At 43.9% G+C, this 21,763-nt stretch overlaps 1 protein-coding gene across 1 annotated transcript in view; it reads right to left on the minus strand.

Annotated features, from left to right (window-relative positions):
• Positions 1 to 21,763, minus strand: part of LOC138471871 (ficolin-1-like) — a 546,996-nt gene that overhangs the window by 146,379 nt on the left and 378,854 nt on the right. Inside the window, exon 9 of the mRNA XM_069609730.1 lies at positions 20,697 to 20,831. Coding sequence (XP_069465831.1) covers positions 20,697 to 20,831 — 135 coding nt within the window. The remainder of the gene's footprint in view (positions 1 to 20,696; positions 20,832 to 21,763) is intronic.

Genomic DNA, 21,763 nt, shown 5'->3' on the forward strand with positions numbered 1-21,763 from the left:
TAAATATGACAAAAGAAAACCTTACTGCAACGTTCGCAGAAGACTGGTTCACACCGAATTTAGCAGAGCATGTTGCATTTTTCATGGTGAACTGCATTATCTGCCAACAGTTCACCGCTGGGCACACATTAAAAGTAGTGAGAGGAGTTATCCCCCGGCCGAATGGGCCATTCCAGCACTTGCATATCGACTACGTCAACATGATTCAAGTGTGCAACGGGTACAGGTATTTAATTGTGGTGGTGTATCCATTCTCTAGATGGATAGAAGCAGGTCCCTGTACACACTCAAACGCTACCTGTGCTTCCAAATTCCTAGTGAGGGAAGTGTTCCCTAGAAGGGGGGTGTGCGAAGTAATGAGATCAGATAACGGGGCTCACTTTGTTAAACAGATCAGCTTGTTGCTTGGTATAAAGCACAAGTTCTCGTTGGCGTATCACCCGGAGGGGAATGGAATATGTGAGTGGCTCAACGGCCTCTTAAAGGAGAGGAGAGGATAACCAAGTTGAAGCTCACATTAAGAAAGGGATGGCTGCACTGTCTACCATTGGCATTGTATGCACATTGGAACCAACTCGGCTCCGACCATCATCTTACGCCGCACGAGATAGTTACAGGTAGAAGGATGAGGACCCCTCTTTCCCCCCGAGATAGAGCTAGATGTGATGCCCAGCCAACTAGAGAGGTTCTGTGAACAGAGATGCAGGAGTACCTTAACTGTATGACATCCAGCGCCTTTGTCATTTCAGGCCAACTGCAGTGACGGCAAAAAGGGGACAGCACAGCACGAAACACATCAGGAAGTGCTGAAGCAGACACTGCGCAAGGTATACATGCGCCCCTCATCTTCCCTGGCGACAGAGTACTCATAAGGAACTTTACCCAGAAGAGGTGGGACGAGCCAAGATTTAATGGCCCTTTCATCGTAGAGGACTGCACGCTTGTGCCCAACCCAGGACCCCCTGTCCTCACATGTGCAGCTATCTTGTCTTACAAGTTCTAGAGGGTGAGCGCTGACCTATGGGCCCGTCAGTGAATTCCTCTCCTCTTGAACACTCTCAGCACTCTTTCCTTTGCATTTACTTTTGTAAAAACCAATAGTATTTGTCTTGGTTTAGTGCTGTCTGGCTTTCCAACTCTGAAAGAGTAATCTAGATCTCCTGGGTATAGTATATCTTGCCCATAAGTCTCTGATAGTACATGATGTAAAATATCCTCTAGCTGACCAACCCTAGTTGTACTTTCTGGTAGACCCATGAGTCCGAGATTATGCAACCTTCATTTGAAATCCAAAGACAGATATTTAAGATTCATATCTTCCAGGTCTCTACTTAATTCATTATAAGCTGTGTAGCTTCCAGCAATCTCTGTTGAAATGCCAGCTGATTCCTTTTCTACCTGCCCAATTCTTCCTTCAGGATAGATATATTTACATTTAGGTCTGCATAAGAAGATTTCATCTCACCTACAACTTGAGCCACCTTCAGAAGTAGAGAATACATATCTTGGGCACTGGGTGTTCCTTTCATGTCATCTTTGGTTTTCTTGGGGGCAGGATTCTCCAGGGTATCAATCTTTTTTTGTATTCATTGTATCCTTTGAATATCAGAAATCAGGGTGACAGGCGCTCTGAGTTCAAGCTGCTACCTGCTCAGCCAGAATTCTGGAATCCCACCAAGCTCCATTTTTATTGCTTGGATTGGAGTTCCTCTAGGTAGGTTCAACACCCTCTTCCAAAATAGGCCTTCCAAGGTTGACCACACTTTAGCCAGTAATGCAAACAAAGCCTCTGCTCCATAGGTGAGGATTGGAACCACCTGCATGCGGTAGAAGGAAAGTATTTTTTCTAGATAATCTGAGCCTGAGCTGCCAAGTTCTTGACTTTGCTTCGTAATATCATCTCTCGTGTTGTGTCTCTCGCACTGATGTTCATGCACATTCCCAAGTAAGGGAGGTTACTTTAATTAACCTCTCTTTGTTCAGAAACCAAGGGTGCTTGCCTCTGTTGTGTCTATTCGTGGAAACCATTGAGAAAATTCTTGATTTTGTGGCGTTGATTTTGAAACCATTTTCCTGAATGTACATTTGGAGCAACTCAATATGTCTTTACAGGCCAATCGGGGTTTGTTCTACAAGGACTAGATCATCAGAATACAGTAGTCTGTCCAGTATTTCACCTGCCAGTTACGGAGGGAAGCTTCTTGCTTATTTAAATGTACTTTGGATGTCTGAAATGAACGGATTAAATAATGTAGTGGCAAGAGAGCATCCCTGTTTCAGTCCCTTCAGTGTCTCAATTGGTTTGGAGAGGAGACCACCCCTATCCAGTCTCACTTTAAGAGAGGTGGTTGAGTAAAGGTCTTTTATTGCTTAAGTTATATCTTCTGGGCAGACCACCCCTTTAGCTTGGCCCAAAGCTTTACTCGATCGATCATATCGAAACGCTGAGCTAGGTCGATGAAGGCAAGGTAGATTTCGATGTCCCTCTTCTCCAGAGTTCTTGCTTTAAAGATGTTAATTAAGAAGTCGTTTAGGGCTGTCCCCACTCCTTTCACAAAGCCTGCTGGCCTCTTGTCGAAATTTCCCAGATTTGGTACTCCAACTTGTCAATGCCTTTAGAATCAGTGCAGCGAATATCTTCCCTGCCACGTCTAAAAGGGCTATTGTATCCTTTTTATTGTACCACAATAGAGGTTTTCCATGACCAGGGGACTATTCTTGACCTTTTTATATAATTGAACAGTTCCCACAGAAAGAGGGCCCATAGCTTTGGGTCTTTTCTGAGCATTACGTTGGTCATTCCGTCCAGGCCCAACGCCACCAAGCTGCTTACTTTGTTAATAAGGGCCAGTATATCTTCGTTATCTGTTTGAATAGTACAAGCTTCACAACTGTGTTCACCTGCGTCTCCCGATGCCAATTCGTTAGATGTAAATAATGAGGAAAAGTGGTCCACCCAAACACTTGCTGGAACAGCGTTCGTCAGTTTCCTGAGGGGCATTTAATGAGTTAATCATCTGCCAAACTTCACCTGTGTTTTTAGAAGCAATGTTTTTTAGCATACTTTCTGAATACTGCTGCAATTGCCAGTGCCTGCGAGATCTTACCCAATTTTGATGGCTTTGTTTTAATTTTTTACTTAAGGTCAGCCCCTTCTTTGACTCCATCTTTGTAAGAATCTTGAGTCTGGAGTTCAAGAGCTTCTTCCTTTTTGGCAATTATTTATCATAGGTTTGCTGATGTGTAAAGGATCTTTTTGGGCCTGAGATACTGGATTCGACAAAGGCTAACAACAACTTAGAGTAGTCAACTACTTGTTCAGCCTACATCCCCAGTGCCTGGTTGGATTTGGCTGTGAATATGCTAGTCAGTTGAGCTATTTTTTCTGTGTAGATAATCAGTCCGTTTCTTCCTGGTTCCACTCCTAGCCTCGTTGGATAGATCTCCACCCGCCTTATATACAAGGGTAAGCAGGTGAGCGTCAGTATGTTATGATCGCTTGTCTTAGTGTCCAAGACTTCCAAGGACTTGACTTGAGCGTGGATACTAAAAAACATAAAAAAATAGTCCATCGTCTTGGCTTTGCAACCCCCTTTCCAAGTTGTTTTTGCGCGGGTGTCTTCCTTAATATGCCCGTTCAGTATGTTCTTTCGACCATGCCAGACCTCTTTTTTCCGACTGCGTCGCTGATTCGTGTGAGTCGTTTATTAAACTTTTTCTTTTATCAAAGCAATGGATGTTAAGGTCACCACACAAGATTATTAGTGGCTCAGTCTATGCTTCCATTGATTTATCCAAAATGTCCATGATAATGTCTGCAAAGTCTGCCGACTCTGGAACTGCCATATTCCAGTAGAGGTTAAACACTATTAGTGTGTTAAGTCTCAAGTTATCATCCACTCCTACTTCCATCGTCAGTACCTGGATGTAAGGATTAGGATATGCCATTGACAATACTTCAGATGTGCTGTTTGTTTTAGTGCTATAAGTAGGCCTGACGTGGGTCTACCTTTTAAGCCTTTTACTGCTGGATTCAGATGGATTGCATATCCCTCTAAAACTGGTGCATGCCTCAGCTATGTTTCTTGCAAACAGATCATGTCATACGATTCATGGTTTAGGTCTCTTTTTCCAAATAAATGTGTGAATCCTCTCGTGTTCCAGCTTCCAATTATAACATTTTTGGGTTCCTGGTTTTTCGGCTGCTATGTTGTATTGCTGTTCATAATCAATGCCTCTGCCAGCCAGTTCCAGTTCTCCTCTTTGTCCGTTGATTTTAGGTCTTTTTTGCGAGAGTAGCTGCGGCTTCCTTCCTGTGCCGCCCACTTTGATGGTGTTAGGGAGAATTCTCCAGAATGGCTAATTTCCCTTACCTACTGAGTCCCTCAGCAGCTTTGCTGGATTTCTAGGATTTATTTTTTTCACCTGGTAAGAGTGTGAGCCTTTTTTCCCACTCTTACATGTGTTTTTAACTGTGTGTTTAACATTTTTGTGTTCATAGACTGTGGAGCCTCACCTACTCCATAGGCATCATCTTTTTACTGTGTGTTAACAGCACCTTTAGTGCAGTGACACAGGGTTGTCTTTTTCAGACTTCCCACTCTAAACTCCATTTTCTGGGACTGACTACTGTCTCCCAGAACATGTAAAGTTGCCATTGACTTTACTAGTAATTTTAAATTCACATACCCTGAACAACCTATGTTCCAACATAGTACTGTAAGAGTTAATAGTTATCAATTTCTGTCTGTTTCTCATGCAACATTATTTCGTTCCCCTTTCTCTAAGATTTGACGGGTGGCAGTGGTATTATTATGAAAATAGCCCTGGTAACGTTAGAGGCTATGGTGATAGCCTCGAACTGTAACCTGCTGGACCCCTTTTATTTTTATTTCGTTCCGGTTGGGTTTATTCGCCATTTCTTTTTTGTAAAGGTCTTTCTCATGGTTTGGTTCCTTTGTTCGCCGTCTTTTGGCGGGCTTCTGCACAGAAGCCCTCGTTAGGCGCCTGAGTGTCTGGGTGGACAGGATGTGAGGGAGGGGTTGAGGCCCCCTGCACAGGGTCTCCTTGGAGACCCAAGTTGCACTCTAGTTTGATTGGCTAGGTGACTGTCTTGCCAGGACAGCCACCCTGCTGTGTGATTGACAGCCAGGCTGTGTGAATGGGGGAAACGGCATAAAAAGTAGGTCTCTTGGACTTGGAAGGCAGAGTCGCCACTGGATCGAGAGAACTGAAGAGAAGCTGAAGGAAGACAACTGCTGCAACTACTGGACATCCCAGTGAAGCCCTGCTGCAGGTCGAATCGCCTGAAACTTCGACGACAGAGGAGATCTGAAAGGAATCTTCTTCCCTTGAGTCTGGTGGGAGCAACCAGCTCGCCAAACGCCAGACACTGGTCTTCTTCTTGGTCGAATTCGCTGTGCCTTGCTGCAGTGAACTGGATAGCCAGGTGGAGAGAAACCTGTTTGGGTTTTAAGGAGCGTGCCTTTTATTTGACATTTTGCTCTGCTGCTGGCTTCTTCCCTGGGCAGTGCAGGACCCTCTAACCACCCTCCTTCTTATCAGTACGACAGTCGCTTCAGGAATCGCGAGCCTGCAGGAACTGCCAGGAACTACCGCCTCAGCTACAGCATTCTTCTGCTTTTAAGGCACTGTTCAAATTCGGTCATTCGTTCCGTCTGAGCGCGTTGAAAGTGTTTTAAATCTTTCGCCTCTCTGAAGGCTTGTCCTTCTCTACTCCCTTGAATAACTTTTACTCCGACCAACTCCGTTTTGAACTCTTGGCAAAGACTTAACCGCAAACTACTCTGAACTGTGTGACCATCTGCAAAGACTCTGAACCATTAACATTTGCCCAGGCCTATTGCTTTGAATGCAAGTTGTAGTAAGCCTTTTCTAGATTGCCCTGCCTATCACTTGTTGGTGTTGTTGATTTTGAATAACCTTGCCTTTTTCTCCCTTTTAAATTACTAGAGTGCCATTTTGCTCACACTTCATTTTGAGCCTAACTTGTCCAGAATTGATTGGGGGTTGTTGTGGTGTATTAAGATTGTGATTTTCTGATGCTTTATATTAGTGAACTGTTTTATAACTGATGGTGTAAATAGATGTATATTCTTTTACTCAGAAACCTTGACTCAGTGTTTGTTTGAACCATAGTAATTGATGTCCTTTGTATAACTTCTAATACTGCTCACTTTACTCTTGAGATAAGTCTGGCTGCTCGGTCATTGCTACCACTTTACTGTGTAGTACAGGCTTGTACCAAAGGTGAATTTGTACTTGCACTTGTAGTCTTAATTGTATGTGGTGTTCCCAAAGGGTACTGCATATGATTCTGCCTAAGAGATGGCAAAACAGCTGTCTCTTTTAATGGATCGCACAGTGTTATGTTATGTTATCTTATGTGCTTACTTGTAACGTGCCGATAGCCCGCATGCATCAGGGTGCGGGGAACCAAGAAAGATTAAATTCACATAGTTCTCTCTGTTTAACTAAAATGGGATCCTGAAAGGTCTGCACTAAGTGTGTTGGTTCAGTTTGTTGTTATGCTTCTCAATCTGCCCATGCAATTCTCTTGTGTCTGACCTTCTGTCATCTAATTGCGCTAGTACCACCCCATGTCGTGATTTGTTTCCTTATTTATCAGTGGCCACTGGTAAAGAGCTTTCCCTCAGGTCAAAGCCCATCGATAACAAGTGTGGAGCCTCGTCCAATAACTGCTTTTTAACAAAGTTTAAGAAGATTAGGTGAATGAGCACCATGTCAAGCCTTTCCTCTTCTGGGAAGTCAATTATTTTCAGGTCTTTAGTTGTTATCAATTTCAATTTAGGGATGTGGTGTAATAATCGTAGAACATTAGATCGATTTAATATCAGGCCATCGTTGATGTGAAGTATCCGCTCCAAAAGTAAGCAGGTCCCGTCAACAAGTAGTTCTCTATGTCTTGTATATTTTACATCTTTCGCACTTTCCTGTACATTGTGTTTGGTAAAGGCTTCTTTTCTGGTTTGATCTCCTTCATGCATGAGGAACTTCCTTCTTTGCTCAACGGTTGTGAAGGGAAAGGACCCACTCCTCTCATGATTTGCCTCTTGGGCCCATTTCGAAGATTCAACGGATTCTACTGCCCTCTTCTTGCTGCTAGCTGTTTTTAAGTTCTTTGGGTGTTCTGTTTGCCTACAGATACTTTTCAGATTTAGCTCTCCTCTTTCGGTGTGGTGACATGTGATAGTTCTTGTCAGAGGTCTCTCGTTCACCAGAAGGGTTGTATCCCCTTAATATAATTGAATACTTTGGCTTGGGGTCCTGCTTGCAGGCCTCGCTGGGATCTTCCCAGTTGGTAACGTTGCCCATGTGATCCAAGGTGGTTTCCATACTATGGCTGGCTGCTCTTGTGGGTCCCCAATCACTCTTCTGGTGAAGCAACTTTCTTTTCTCTTCCAAGGTTCAAAAGGGTTGGTCAATGATTGGAGTCTGATTACTTCGAGTTGGCTCTTTGGCACTCATAAGTGCATGTTTTGTTGCCCCCTCCTGTTTCCAACTGTTGTTGGGGTGAACACAGACTGCTTCTCGATCGCTATCTTGTGCTGGGCCGGGTGCCACATCTTGTTGTGTACTTCCTCTCGCTGCGTGCCTGCTCTGTGCTCAGTTTGGAGATGGTCCTTTTCACTATGTGCCGTACAGCGAGTGTCCTCAAGGTCTTCATTGACATTGTGTAGACCAATATATTCAATCGTCCGGCTGCAATCTCGAAGCTTGAGATTGATCGAGTGTGCCTTAAGTCCATGTGTTGAATGTTCTTTAGAATCATTTCCGAAACTGTCTTAGCGTTCTTTGAAGACTCTCCAGTGTCTGATAAAGGAAGGCAAACGTAGCTCGGGATAGTCAGGTTCCTTATGAACGATCTGCAGTTATTCGATCTTGGTTTATGTGGAGTTATTATGTTTTTGGACTTTTTCTGCACCTGCTCCTTCACAAGCAGTTTTCTTACCATTCTCCTACTCATCTCACGACTAGTTGCTTAGTCAGTGACGGGACCACCAGCTCTGTCAGTCCCAGTTTCTATGTTTTTAGTAAATATTCTGTATTCTTTGCAGCACTCAGTTGGTACCACACCAGTTTTGTCCAATCTACCGCTTGTTAGGGTGCCAGTGATGATCACGTCTTTATCCAGGTCCAGCTGCCTGGATTCTCCTTGTGACCCCACTCTTTATTTGTCAATTATATCCTCCTCTATATCAGCCTTGACGTCAACCATGGCTTTTTGATTCGATCTTTTCTCCATGTTTATCAATATTATTGGACTTTGTCTCTGGCTGTTGAGCATTCTTTGTCGCTGGCTACACCATTAGCCTGGGTTAACTGCCCCCCAGCTAAAGTGTTTGACTTCCCGTTAGCCTCGGGTATCTAGTTTGGAGGCTTGTGTCTCAATGTGCTAGATACATTAGGTGTCTTTTCCATGTTCTCAGTTGTTTGAGTTTCCAAGGTAGATGATGAACTTTGGAGTCTCCTTTTGTTTTTTCTCCTCGAAGATTGGTAGTTTAACACCCACCCAATCACACATCCTTGTCACTGTAGGACTCAACATCAAACCCCCTTACGGGCGAGATAAGCTTGGCTCTCTTTTTGGTTGCCCTTTGGGACCCTCTCAGAGTGGGGTGTAAGTGCAAGGGTGGCTTCTACCTTGAGTTGTTTTGGGTGATGCTTTGCTGACGTTAATCCTCCTGGGTTGGAGTCAAACTGAGGAGGGATACCTTCAAGCCCCCCTGTAGCCAAACTTTATCTTTGCTCCCATCAAAAGTTCCCGATACTGGGTCTGTGGTCGGCTCCTGGATCCTTTCCTTATTCGTCACTATCTCAGTACTCCCAGGCGTTTTACCTTCAGCGAGCGCTACTGTCTCTAGATTTTCTGTGCTTTCCAAGAACATGAAGTCAGGGACCGTGCTGTTAGCCGCTGTTTTAGCATGAGTGATAAGTCACAGACTGTGTTTGGGGCAACTTTCTGATAGAAGAATCTTTGATATTTCGGCATGGTACTTAGAATAGATAATAACTCTTGGGGCGTCGGAGGCTGGGATGCTGATGACATTGGTTACATCCTCTTTTTTTGCCTGTCGAATAGCCGAAAGGGACTCAAGAGGAGGATCATGCATCAGGCCCTGACGGCCTTGCTGGTTGGTATAAAGTGATGTACAGACGTGCAGGTTAGTGTCAGCTATTGAGATCCATGTAGATTGTAGGTCAAGGGTGGCACTGGAAATCATGTCAGTGCTGACGTTACAACCAGTAAGGGTGAGAGTAAAGGTGAGGTACCAATTTAGTTTCTTCTGCAAGGAGCTTAACTACAAGGGGTTCCAATAGTTGTAGTAGTTGTAAGGGGGGCAATTTTTGGTAATAGTTTGTTGGAACTCACCCATGTCTTCAGTAGACTCAGTCTCCACCCCCTTCCCTGCCTGTAAGGCCTCTTTAAGGCTGTCAATGTATTGTGCTGTGCTAGCAATTACTTGGACCTCGATGTCGAATGGATGAGAATCACATTTTTTAATTTCTGAGCCATTATTACCATTCACATGCTCATCTGTTTCAACTCCCTCATCGATTTTCTCCTCAATGTTATTGTCAATGTGTGGGCGAGGGACGTGTAAGGGCAGGCACCTGGCACTCAACTTTTTATAGTCTGTTCGGCAGAGACCTATGAACGCTGGGTCTGCCAAAAACACATCAGTTGGGGCTCCTACCAAAGGAACTTCTTCCAGTTGGGGGCGGCTGGTTCCAGGGGCCATGCCCTTAGGCCAGTCACTGTTGTCGGGAGCAACCGTTACTCCCGCCTGGACTGCCACAGACGGTCAAAACCTGTGCAAAAGCTCTGGGTTGCTGCAAGGTTTTTGTGATGTAGGCTTCTCCTTTTCCTCAATAGAAATTGTAAGCAGGCTGCAGGCAAACAGGGAGACTGCCACAGATTGTCAAAATCTCAGCAAAAGCTCTGCGAACGCTCTGCAGTGCGGCAAGGTTTTTTGTGATGCAGGCTCCTCTTTTAATCTTTTTAAAGTTCCTGCTAAGGACTTTCTTAGGTGGATTAATTTTACGTTTCAAATGTTTTGAGAGATGTATTTGGAATTCGTCAAAAAAGTGGTCGTATCAGATACATGCTCTGCTATCGGAGATTACAACATCAGTATTCAGAGTGGACACCCAGTCTAATATTTTTCCTTTAATATGAGTGGTATCAATATTTAGCACTGCATTTTCAGTATTATGCTGACTTTGCTCTAAATAGATTGTCTCTCGATCAGAGATATCTCTGTGTCAGCGGTTGAGGTCCCAAAGTACGAGGGTGGCCTATTGGAGGACTGAAGTAATTAAATAAGTTTCTCGCTAACATTAGGCATATCTTCTGGAGGGCGATAAATCAGGAAGATATTAGCACAAATAGTTAAGTTGGATTTTTGTTTAAGGAGAATGATTTCACAGCCAGAGCAGGCCCACAAGATTTCAAAAAGTTTTAATTCCTTCCTGGCAATAATCGCCACACCTCCTCCGTTACCAGTTTTCCAATTTTTGTAAAACAAACTCATAGCTCTTGGGTACAGTCAAATCAGTTATTGGGCCACTTGAGTCTTTGAGCCAGATTTCTGTTAGACACAAAGGCCCTGATTCACAGAGCGTTTTCCAACGGGGTTTTGCCATTATAAAACGGTTCAGTGAATTAGGCCCAATACATCAAGAATATAGTTATTCATATCAGTAGCGTGATAATTAAGTGATCTGGCATTTAAAAGGGAGGCTTTAATGATTTCTTTACCTAGAACCTGTTTGATTAGTAGCAGCTGTGGCCAAAGAAGTATTTTCAGCACTATACGCTGAGGCTATACTATCAACAGTTTAGATAGGAGTGCTGTTTTGAGGCATAGCCGGAGCAGGGGCCAGGGTAATACTGAACTTAAACATAGGAGAACAAGTTTGTTCTGCTATGACAGATTGTGAAGTTGTGGCAAGAAACAGTTCTGCCGTCACCTCCCGAATAGCATAGCTGTATGTGACCATATCTCCACTAGGCTCAGGTGTGAGGAACAGGAACTCATTACTGACTGGGTTGACTTGATCATTGATCATTTGTCAAAGATAACATCTATGTACAATTGCTTCACGTGCAGCTTTCCTTGCTTCTAGAAATAAACCAATATTAGGATGATGGCCCATACTTCACACTGAGATATATTATTGGTAAGTATAGAGTACAACCAAGTTTATTTTGAGTGTACCTATCAAAGTGAGCACAACTTCAAACGCCCTACACAAACTGTCACAAACCGTCTTTGACACGCCAGCGCTGACGTGCCTAACAGGTCAATAGGTACTGTCACGTGGGTGAAGTCCAGACCAGCTATCACATTCGGCATGTGGGCTGCTTCATAGAAACGTGACTTCATGGCGTTCTCCTGTGCTGGGCTGATGGGCAGGGAGATTTGCCAGGAGACATGGCACTGCAGTGCTTCCAGCACCTGCACAAGCACATTTGAATATGTGGACTGGGACATGGTCAAAATGTGCTGTATGGTGCCCGTTGCCAAGAAATGCAGGACTGACACAAGCTTCAGCCATGCGGTTAAGGGTGTACTGATATTGATCCTGGTCTCTATGTCATCCTAGATCAGGGTGAGCAGTTCAGCGATGGTCTGCCTGTTCAGCCAGTACATGGTGATTAGCTGGTTGTCAGTCAAGGTCCAGGATGAGGGCCTGACCCGAGGTCTGGGCACTCGCTTTAGATGGCATCTCCTCTTCCGCCTTCTCTTCCTCCTCTCCTCTGCACCTTGTACCCAGTGTTGCTCTTCCAACCTCTGCAGTTCAATGCGGAACTGGAGAAGCTGCACGTCCGTATTCCCAAGAGCAATTGGCAACATGATGATGTTAGAAAGTGTATTTGGGGAAGGTGTAGGCCTTATGTACCCTTCCTGAGTAGACTGGGTGCACCTATGGCTTAATTTCCATCACCTGTACGCATTTAGCTCCACCTTTTAAGTGCTGGTAACTGCACTGTGTTTCTAGTGGCATTACCAGCCAATTTCTACAGTATTACCATCGTATCCCAACTTGTAATATGATAGTAATAAAGTTTAGGAATGCCAGAGCTAATACCGTCAGCATTAATACGGTTGTTGGAAATTTCCGCCGACTGTATTAGCGGCGCCGGTATTACCGCTGACTGTAATACCATTGATAGTATCACCACAGACTATATTTCCACCAACTCATCATTCACCGGTATGATAAAAGTGGGGTGTAATTTAATTCAGTATAACTGGAAGCTGGGTAGTAAAACCTAGCTATTCAGTCACTCTCTATCGGTACCCTGAAAAGGGTTTCAATTAGTATGTTCCTTTTAATTAAAGTGCTGATATATTTTGCACTGTTCATTGGAAAATAAAATCAAAGTCGTCATTTTTCTGTGTTAAGTTGCATTCACAAATTGCTTCTTAGTGAGGCAGACATCAACTGCATTGTCATAGGAACATATAATTATGTATATGTTCCTATGACAATGCATTTCTGAGAATATCCCCTTCGTCAGGGTGAACCTTAATGTCCAAAATTTAACCTGTACTTCACACTCTGTTGCAGCAATCTTATGAATGTGGATACAACTTGAACGTTTTCATGTATCTGCCAAACGACGTGTACCAGTTTAGCAGTCCATATGCCAGTGTGAATACCGCCAGAAAGGCCCCAGAAATGGCTGGCGTTCACAATGTAGAATGCTGTGAACGCGCCAGAGTTCCTGTTTGGATCGGTTTCCTAGGTAACAGGACTATTTTATTAACTACTTTACATGCTCTTAATACGCATACAGCATTAGAAGTTCCTAGCGTTATTGGTTATGATGTTGTTCCACAGAGATTACACATATGCATTTCTGTATTGAAGTAATATTGTGTAGTTTCTGTATGAGCCTTTTCAATAAGTAATTAATGTTGCTGGTTGCCATGGAACCCTACGACAAGGGTGTCATTTAATTTGCCTGTGGTGCGCACAGTGACTCCTGTGTGATCGCTCCTTCTCCGATTATCAGTACTGCCCCTTCTATGGCAAATGTTGAAAACATTTTCTGAGCTAACTTTGCTTCTTAAGCTTTTTGTTCTCATCTTTTTTCTTGTTCTTCTCTTGCAGTAATTGACAATGATGTAGAAGAGTCAACTGTATTTCAGGCCATGGCTTCGCTACCATCCCTATTTGTTTTTTCATCTGCCTTTGCACTTGTTCCAGCAGTTCCTGACATAGAATATGATAAAATAATGCCACAGATATCCACAGATTTTTCCCATGGTTCATTAGTCTTGAGATGCCACCACTCTTGAATATCCTGAATATAAGCAACAGGGTCTTCATTCTCCTTCATCCTTTGTGTCATAATTGCGGCCGTATATGATGGATTAGGATATTGTACTCTGAGAGCTTAGAGTACAATATCCTAATCCATCAATCCACTCTACAATTATCAAATGGCACTCCATTGTGCACTGTGTTTTGTGCTTTCACACTCCGATATCCTGTTCGCCTCCAAATGTCATTGGCTATGTCCACTGGTAGTAGCCGTTTTATGTCACCTATAGCTAACGTCATTCCCGCCATCATTCTCTCTAGCTCATATATCCCTTTCCCGGCTCCCGAAGTAAAACTAGGAAATTTACATTTTAAGTTGTCTCTATCCATCTGAGGCCATGGAATATATTGTGGTCTTACTCCGCCTTTCTCTAATAGTGGGAATTGTTTAAACCCCACTTCACAATGACATCCTACTCTTCTTGTATCTAAATCAGGTGTAATGGCACCCATTTGCTTTCATCCTGGTAATGACCTCAGACTATTTACATAAGGCGGGGATACTTCCCCTACACTTTGCGACCATCCTGGTGGATGCTCGGGATATGGCACAGGGTCTGGTGTTTTTTCCTTGGGTTCTTCTGAATCTGACCATCTTACCTACTTTTCTGCGCTTCTGTCGGCCGAAGAGCCATACATGCCTTTGTCTTGCGCTCTCTGATTTGCTTCCCTTTCCTCGTCTGCCATCATTATACCCCAACTGGTATGACTATTATCCCCTTTCTCCTCATCAAGGTCTAGTCTACTTAAAGTTAGTGTCCTATGCCTGTCCATTATTACGTCACTCGATCGACCTCTCGACTCTTTTAGTGGCGATCCTTTAATACACCCTCTATTTCCGCACCCGTCTTTTTCCCTCATCTGTTTATATAACTGCTTGATCGTTTGCCCTAAACATTCAGCCTCATTTTTGTCAGCCCTTGTTGGCACTCTTGGCATCCTTAGCAGCTCCTTATGGAGTGGCAATGATGCTCTCTCTTCTTCCAGTTGTTTTTGCACTTCAATAAGTATTATATGTCTTTTGAGAATGAAAGTTACTCCGTCATCCCTTTGCTTCCTACTCCATCTCATTTCTTCTTCATCTTCCAGTCTCCTTGCTTCTCTCCTTGTTTTCTGCCTATTTCCTCATCTTCCTTTCTATTCATCTCCCCTCTCATTTCCTCTATCCCTCTTCTCTGCACTCTCTTCTCTTTCAATTTTTGTGCTTCTTCTTCCTCGGGACTTCTTTCTCTCCTATCCCTATCTTCTATTTCCTTAACCTGAATTTCATTTCTCCTTTGGTTCTTCCATTTACTTCCTTTCTTTTTCCTGCTCTTCTTTAGAGGCCCTTTCTTGTTTTTTATCTTTCCTTTCTTGTTTGTCTTTATCCTCCCTTTATCTGACATCATCGATGCTCTTTCCATCTAACTTGAGTAATATCTGACCTCCCATCCATTTGTTCTGTACGAGTGTTACTTTGCTGGCCCTATCTTTATCTTCTTTTCACTTCTTGATCTCCTCTTCTATCAATGTATTCTTTCTCTTGCTTCACTCCTCACTTTTATCACATCCGGACCTATATGTGCTTTCTTTGATGTTACTTTTTTGTGGGGCATTGTCCCTATTGTAAGTGGGGGGCGCATATGCTGGATTAATATACCCTGTCGCTGCTTTTAATTCTTTTAGGGGATAAAATCCTTACTCTCCTTCGACTGGGCTTTTTTGTTCAGAATCAGTTAGGAGAGACAAGGATTCTGTGCCCTCCCCATTCATGCTGATTAAGCATCCACTCCTCCTGGGGTGGGTCTTCTTTTTTATTCTAATACATATTCCATAATTCTAAAATGGTTAGCCTCTTGACTAACGTCTTCCCCGTGTACGCAGCATGCTCACATGTGGTCATGTGCTGTAATACCATTTTTGGCAATGCCCCACCCTGAGGTCACAGCATATACATTTTAACAGCCGTGCCCTTCACCCATTCTGTGCTATATTGTTTGAGTTTCAGTGTGTGCCGTGGTAATGTTTTACACAAATGCATTAGAGGAGTGTCCTCCATAATGAAAAGATGTGTTTGACTGTCGATGCTTACCGGGCTGGTTACTTTATTACTTATTTATAAAAGATTCACTATTACCTCAAGGTTTTATTCTTTTCCACCTTCACCACTTATGATACGAAAACAACAAATATGAGCAAGCATCATCAATCGCTGCTCAGGTCTCTAAAGCTTTTCATTTCAACAATATCTTTTATGACTGGCGCCAATCATTTAAGAAGATCTACTGATCAACTGACTACTGTCATTCTATATCTTTTTCCAACCTGAAACATATTCCACCACAACTTAAACATATTTCAACACAACAAAATCTAAACAGTGTACCCTAAATCTTATGAATGTCTTCTATGGTTCTCCCCTTCTAACCAATACGTAACCCTATTTCGCCCTTAACTTTTACTTCAGCTTTCAAGTTTGAAATGCAATCTTTTACAGTCCTGACTGGAATATTGAGATAAATACGTACAATCATAATTTGAAGCGTTCCCTTCCACCTCCTTGAGGTTGGGATATCCAAGCATCTCTTCTCTACATAAATCCTGTTATATCTTCCTGCTTATATATCTACACAAACATCACAATCCCACCCCGCTTTTTTGCCACTCTCAATGGTCTGCTTACATCCATTAATCAGCTCCAGATCTTCGTCATCGACTCCTCCTCAACCAACCACTTCGCCTTCTGTCTGGAGAGCGCCCATGAGGACCGGGTAGGTATTTCATCAAAGAGGAACCTGCCCAACCCTCTCAGTGTCGCACGTGATATGTTGTTAGCTCCTAACAGGAAACCCTGCAGTCTTCCGGTTGATGGCAAAGGATACTCGATTGTTCGAAGCTCTGGAGCTAAAGTAGTTTGGATCTTTATAACCATCCACACTGCTACCATATGAGCACTAGCCCTTGGAAGCATACCTTTGTGATGGATGGGATTACCATAAAATAACTTGTGTCCAAATAACTGTACAGACCCAAGAAGATGGCAAAATACTGTTTTCTTAACAATTCTCTAAAACAGGGAGATATAACTAACATCATCGGCAGCTCAATCATAACCTCAATGATCTACAATTCCCGAATAGCTTTTAGAATCCCACTGTATGTCAGAATGAGGTCATCCTATGTGGCGAACAACAAAACCTATCGAGGGTTGGGATTGATTAAGGGATACATCTAGGCATACAATCATACAGGAATTAGTGATTTAATTGTCTGCCTCCTGTCAGGTTGGCAGCTTTGGATTACCTCTTACAACACAAAACACATGAACTAATATTTAACAGCACCAGATTGGCCCTACAATGATATTTGGCCCACTACTAGAAGACCTCTTATAATTTTGGCACACTTGTATCCAACCTAGGACATTTGGTCAGCTAGCAGCATGTAAACTAAGAACCAAGGTGCGGGAGGAAATGCCAGACAGCCGCCTTGTCACCCAATTATCCCACCATCTCTCATCTCCCATGCCTTGAGGCAAAGATTTCTCTTTATAGTTTGGCCTTGCAGAATGTTCTCTTCTTCAGAATTCAACAGGAGTGTAGGTACTCGCTATCTTGTCTTACACTCATCAATATGTCCTATTTTCAGCGTGTAAGTCACGTGATAGGAGGTCACGATTTGTCCATCTAGCTCCATCTATTTAGTGTTATTTGATTCAAAGACTTCAGGTGTCATTACCCCTTTCAACCTCTGGAGACTTGATCCCTCCATCCTGCAAGCCATGTCCATGACTTTTAATTGTTCATAGCTTGGCACCTGCAGTGTTCTTTCTTGCACCTAATCTAAGAGAAATGTATCCTACGCACATGTTTTACCCTCTAATTCTTTGAAGCGTAGGTAGCCGACCTTAGGATGTCTTGACTTCAAGTCAGACAGCGTCCCCTTGGTCTTCTCCATGGATCTGTATTCCAGTGTTTGTTCGTCCTGTAGCCTAAGTTTCTGTCTTCATGATTTCCTGCTTACTATTTACATGATACTGATGGCCATCTCCTCCATAACGGCGGCTTTGTCTGCATTCTATTACGATTTTAGCAAGCCTCTAAGATGACTTTATCTACCTTGTGATTAGGCATATGTACATCATTTATCGTTCTTGACGTTTATCTTCATCGTGCATGTGATCTCTTCCATTTGCATACAACTTATTTCTCTTTGCACCTGTGTTTACCTTGTTTCATTGACTACTTTGTCAGTCTTCAATATTTATTTATCATTTTCAGTGTACTGTTTTCGTATCATTATTAGTGACATCAGTCCGTCTTTGTATCTCATCTTCTCATGACTTCACTTATCCTTCTGCTCAGTGCTTCTTATATTCCTTCAGGCATTGGTTCTTGCAGGCTTTCATCAGTTAAGGGATACATACGATATGGCTGTCTCAATGGGAACTGTCTTCCGTAGGTTCACTGCGGTATTGGCTTTATGGCAGGTGTAATTCATGCCATAGTCTTGTGTTGCCAATACATCGGAGGTGCAGGGTTTCCGGATGACCTATACGTCTATTCCTCCAGTTAGCATAAAACAGTTGAACCACATCAATGAGAGGACATCCCTGATTGTGTCATTGTCGAGTTTATTTACAGAATGGACAGTCACACAGTGGTGCTTGACTTGTGCCAGGGAAAAGACTTAAAAAGAAATTGTCCATCAGTGCCTGGCGAGCCAGTCTCCCATCCTGCACATCATCTCTGACGTTGCCTGCTGTGGTCCCTACATTAAGGAACTGAATCATCATCATATGGGGTGACGTGTCCACGTCAGGGGGTAGGGGTACGTTCCTCCTTATGCAGATGTTGTGTAGCATGGCACACACAAGTATTATTTTTCCTACTTTCTCTGGAGCATACATAAGGGCTCTGCCTGTACGATCTAGGCAGAATAAATGTGCCTTAAGGAGTCCAAGGGTGCACTCAATGCACACACAGGTCCTGCTGTGTGCGTGGTTGTATGCACTGTCATGTGGTGTTTGTGGATCATGCACAGGGGTCATTAGCTAAGCCAGCTGCAGGTATCCTGCATGGTAAGAGGCACAGACATTAGTCACTCTGAAATGTGTGGGGGTGGATTTACACAGCATCAGGGCAATGGACATCATATGCGTGCATGTGGTGCTTCATCACATGGCATGTGCCTTTACAATGTCTGTGAATGCTGTCTCACTCATATCATGCATTGTTTTGACTTCACATGTACCCTGTTACATTCCAGCAGACATTTTGTGATGTGTACGTCAGTGACATGTGTTCCTGGTGGTTGTCTTGTGGCTGTGTATTGCTCTCTTGCATGTGGCATGCTGGGTTGCCTATCGACCTTCCCTGTGCTTCTGAGGCAGAGGTCAGCACTGTGGGGTGGGTGTACATGGGTACATGGCTGTGGCACTGGCAGGGCTGTTGTTGTGTGATGCAATGTGGCACTTGTATGTTATTGCTTTGGATCATGCATGATGCATTGCGGTACCTGTAGTCATGTGTGTAGTTTGGATTGCTGCTGAATGTGTTTGTCAGAATGCCCGTCCAGGTGTGTCAAACATGTACATGCTCCTTGGGCTGTACTCTGCCATTGGTGTGTGGGCTGGGAAAGTGCTACCTTTGTATTTACTTGTCATGCCATGCTTTGTGTCATTACTCAAGCACCGTCCCCCAATTTGGTCAGATGCTACACAGTACATGCGTGCAGGCAGATTTACTTATCCACTATCCAGGTCCGCGGTCCACTGTGCCTCTCCATGTATCCTGGTAGTGTGCTGTTCCTCAGGACCATGGAGTCGTGGGTGGAACCGGGGTAGCGGGCACAGCAGTGGGCGGTGAGGTTGGGGTCACAGGTCACCTGCACATTCAGGGAGTGGTAGTGCTAGCGATTTCTGTACACTGCTTCGTGGGCCTGGGGTGGCATGACATGGGTGCAGTCCAGGGCTGCAATTACATTAGGCAGCTGTGCTATGGCTTAGAACTTTGTCTTCATGGCAGTGACCTAGGCTGGTGTGGTGGGCAGTACGATATGGTGTTGCAAATGCCGCAGGAGGGCATCCAGCACCTGAGCCAGAACTGCACAGAATGTGGGATGTGCCATGCCGTGCATCATGGCCACGGAGTGCTGGAAGGTGCAAGTACTGAGAAATTGTAATACCGACAATAGCTTGAGCAGTGGGGGCACAGCTGTGCGGATGTTTATCCTGCTCCCTATGTCCTCCTGTATTGTATTGAGCAGCTCAGTGATGGTCTCCCAGTTGAGGCGGTACAGTGTCACCATCTGGATGTCATTGAGGGTCCAGGGTGAGGGCCTGACCCTAGCGATGGGTGCACGCCTTCCTTGGCCTCTCCCCCCAGCTCCGTGCACCCTGCGCCCAGGGCTGGTTGTCCTACATCTTTACCTCCAGGCGCAGCATGAGTAGCTGCTTCTCCCAGTTCAAAATGGCTAGTGAAAGCATGGTGTTGGAAACAGTGTTTGGGGAAGGGGTGTACCTTATGTAGCCCTCTTGAGTGTATTGAGATCACCTATGGCTTTGTTTCTGGCAGCTGTGTTCATTTACCTCGAGCTTGTGGCTAGAGGTAATTCTCGGCGGTATTAGCACTGTTTTTCAGCGCTAATACAGCCGTGCATGTAATTGTGATGCGGCTGTAATTGTGTTTTCTGTTGCTGGAGCAAATGGCGACGGCTGTAATAGTGCCGGCTGAGTTTACAGTCATTGGTATTTGCACCAGCTCGTGATCCGGCACAACGGTAATGGCAGGGCTAATTCCAATACCGCCACTTTTAAGGTTTACCGCCAGACTTATGATGAGGCCCTATGTCATGGGAAGAAGGTTGGGGATTGCCGTCCACTCCTTCCCCCACAGCAGTTATATGATGTATATGTTGTTTAGTTTCACTAACATGTATGTCCTACTAGCAGTGCATATATGTGAATCTAAACTGGTACCATGCTTCAAAGCTTTCTTCACAAGCTCTGGTTTCCAACATGCATGATATGAGTCCGGTCTTTCGGCTTAGTGATGCTTTTTAATGTTTTTTATCAATCACAGGAGTTTTGTGCTTCTTGAAATATATTTACCATTTACATGAGCTATTGCTTGAATTTGGTAACAGGTGTTATTCTTGCTCAAATCAATTGTATTCAAGATATCAACCTCAGAAGGATGAAGAACTGAGTCGCCCCGACCAGAATTGAAACCTCTGCCTGTAAATTGCACATTGGTACTGGAGGTGAGCACTTTACTCGCAGGGCTCACTTAGAAATATTTGAACTCTAAAAAGCCCACAATCCAGGAAAGGCTCACCTGCATTGCCCCCAGTGAAGGCGTCATATGACAGTTTGTATTTCTCTGTCTCTCCGGCGATCTGAAAAGAGCTGTACTTGGCAAAGTGATGGCTATTTTCAAAATCTCGCATGTCGATGCGAAGTTCATATGTCCCTAGAAAAAAGAAAGGGGGAAAACTAAAATCCCAAAACAGATCAAATAATTACAATTGGTATGTGTCAAAAAGCAGGTTTAAATTACAGCAATGAATGTGCACAACTGGACTTAAATTAGGCAATTGAATAAGAACGTTTGAAGGATTTTATTTGCTTTAGCAGAAACTTAATTGCAATTAAGAACTGTAAAGACATAATATGAATATATTTTGAGCTCACAAATATCAGTGCATTGTGCTTCTAAAATATACACCATCATTCTATTCAGAGTTTCCACGAGAGTACATGTGGAAAAAGACGTTGCGTGTCTTTTTCCAAACTAACCCTGTTCTGTAAAGTTTTCTTGCCGGGTGCGGGGACCCCGTGAAAAAACACTGACACTGAGTTTATTTGTACTTTTTTTAAGCATGCAGGACAGTGCCTCTGACGGAGCCACATTGGGGCCATTTTCTTTCAATCTTAAATTGCCCAGAGGGGAGCACATTCGTTTGCACTTACCTGCAAACAAGGCACCTCCGGGCAATGTTTGTCATTTGCACTGCAGAGTGCAAATGAGCAGTGTAAAGAGGTGGTGGAAGTCTCGTCACACAGTGCAAATAGAGTAAACGCTGCCGCCAGGTAGCATTGGCAGGCGGCCTTTACAATGATTTCCCATGGAGTCCGCCGGCTTTTTGCTGGTGCAAAAAAAAGGCGTATCCCATGGGAATCATTGTTTTTACACCAGCCTGAAAATCTCATGCTGGCGTAAAACCTTTTTGTTTTTAGCGAGGGAAAAATGGGGGGCAGAAACGTAACTCTTGTTACACCCACACACTCTGCCTTCAAAAACAATGAAAACCGCCCAGAGCGTGTTTGCGTGTGAATGCTGTGATGTCTTGAGTTGGTGAGATCACTCGCCGCATGTTTTCCTGCCAGAGTCCCAATAGTGTC

The sequence above is a fragment of the Ambystoma mexicanum genome, chromosome 8 (genome assembly GCF_040938575.1).
Source record: "Ambystoma mexicanum isolate Mex_15411 chromosome 8, UKY_AmexF1_1, whole genome shotgun sequence".
NCBI lineage: Eukaryota > Metazoa > Chordata > Amphibia > Caudata > Ambystomatidae > Ambystoma > Ambystoma mexicanum.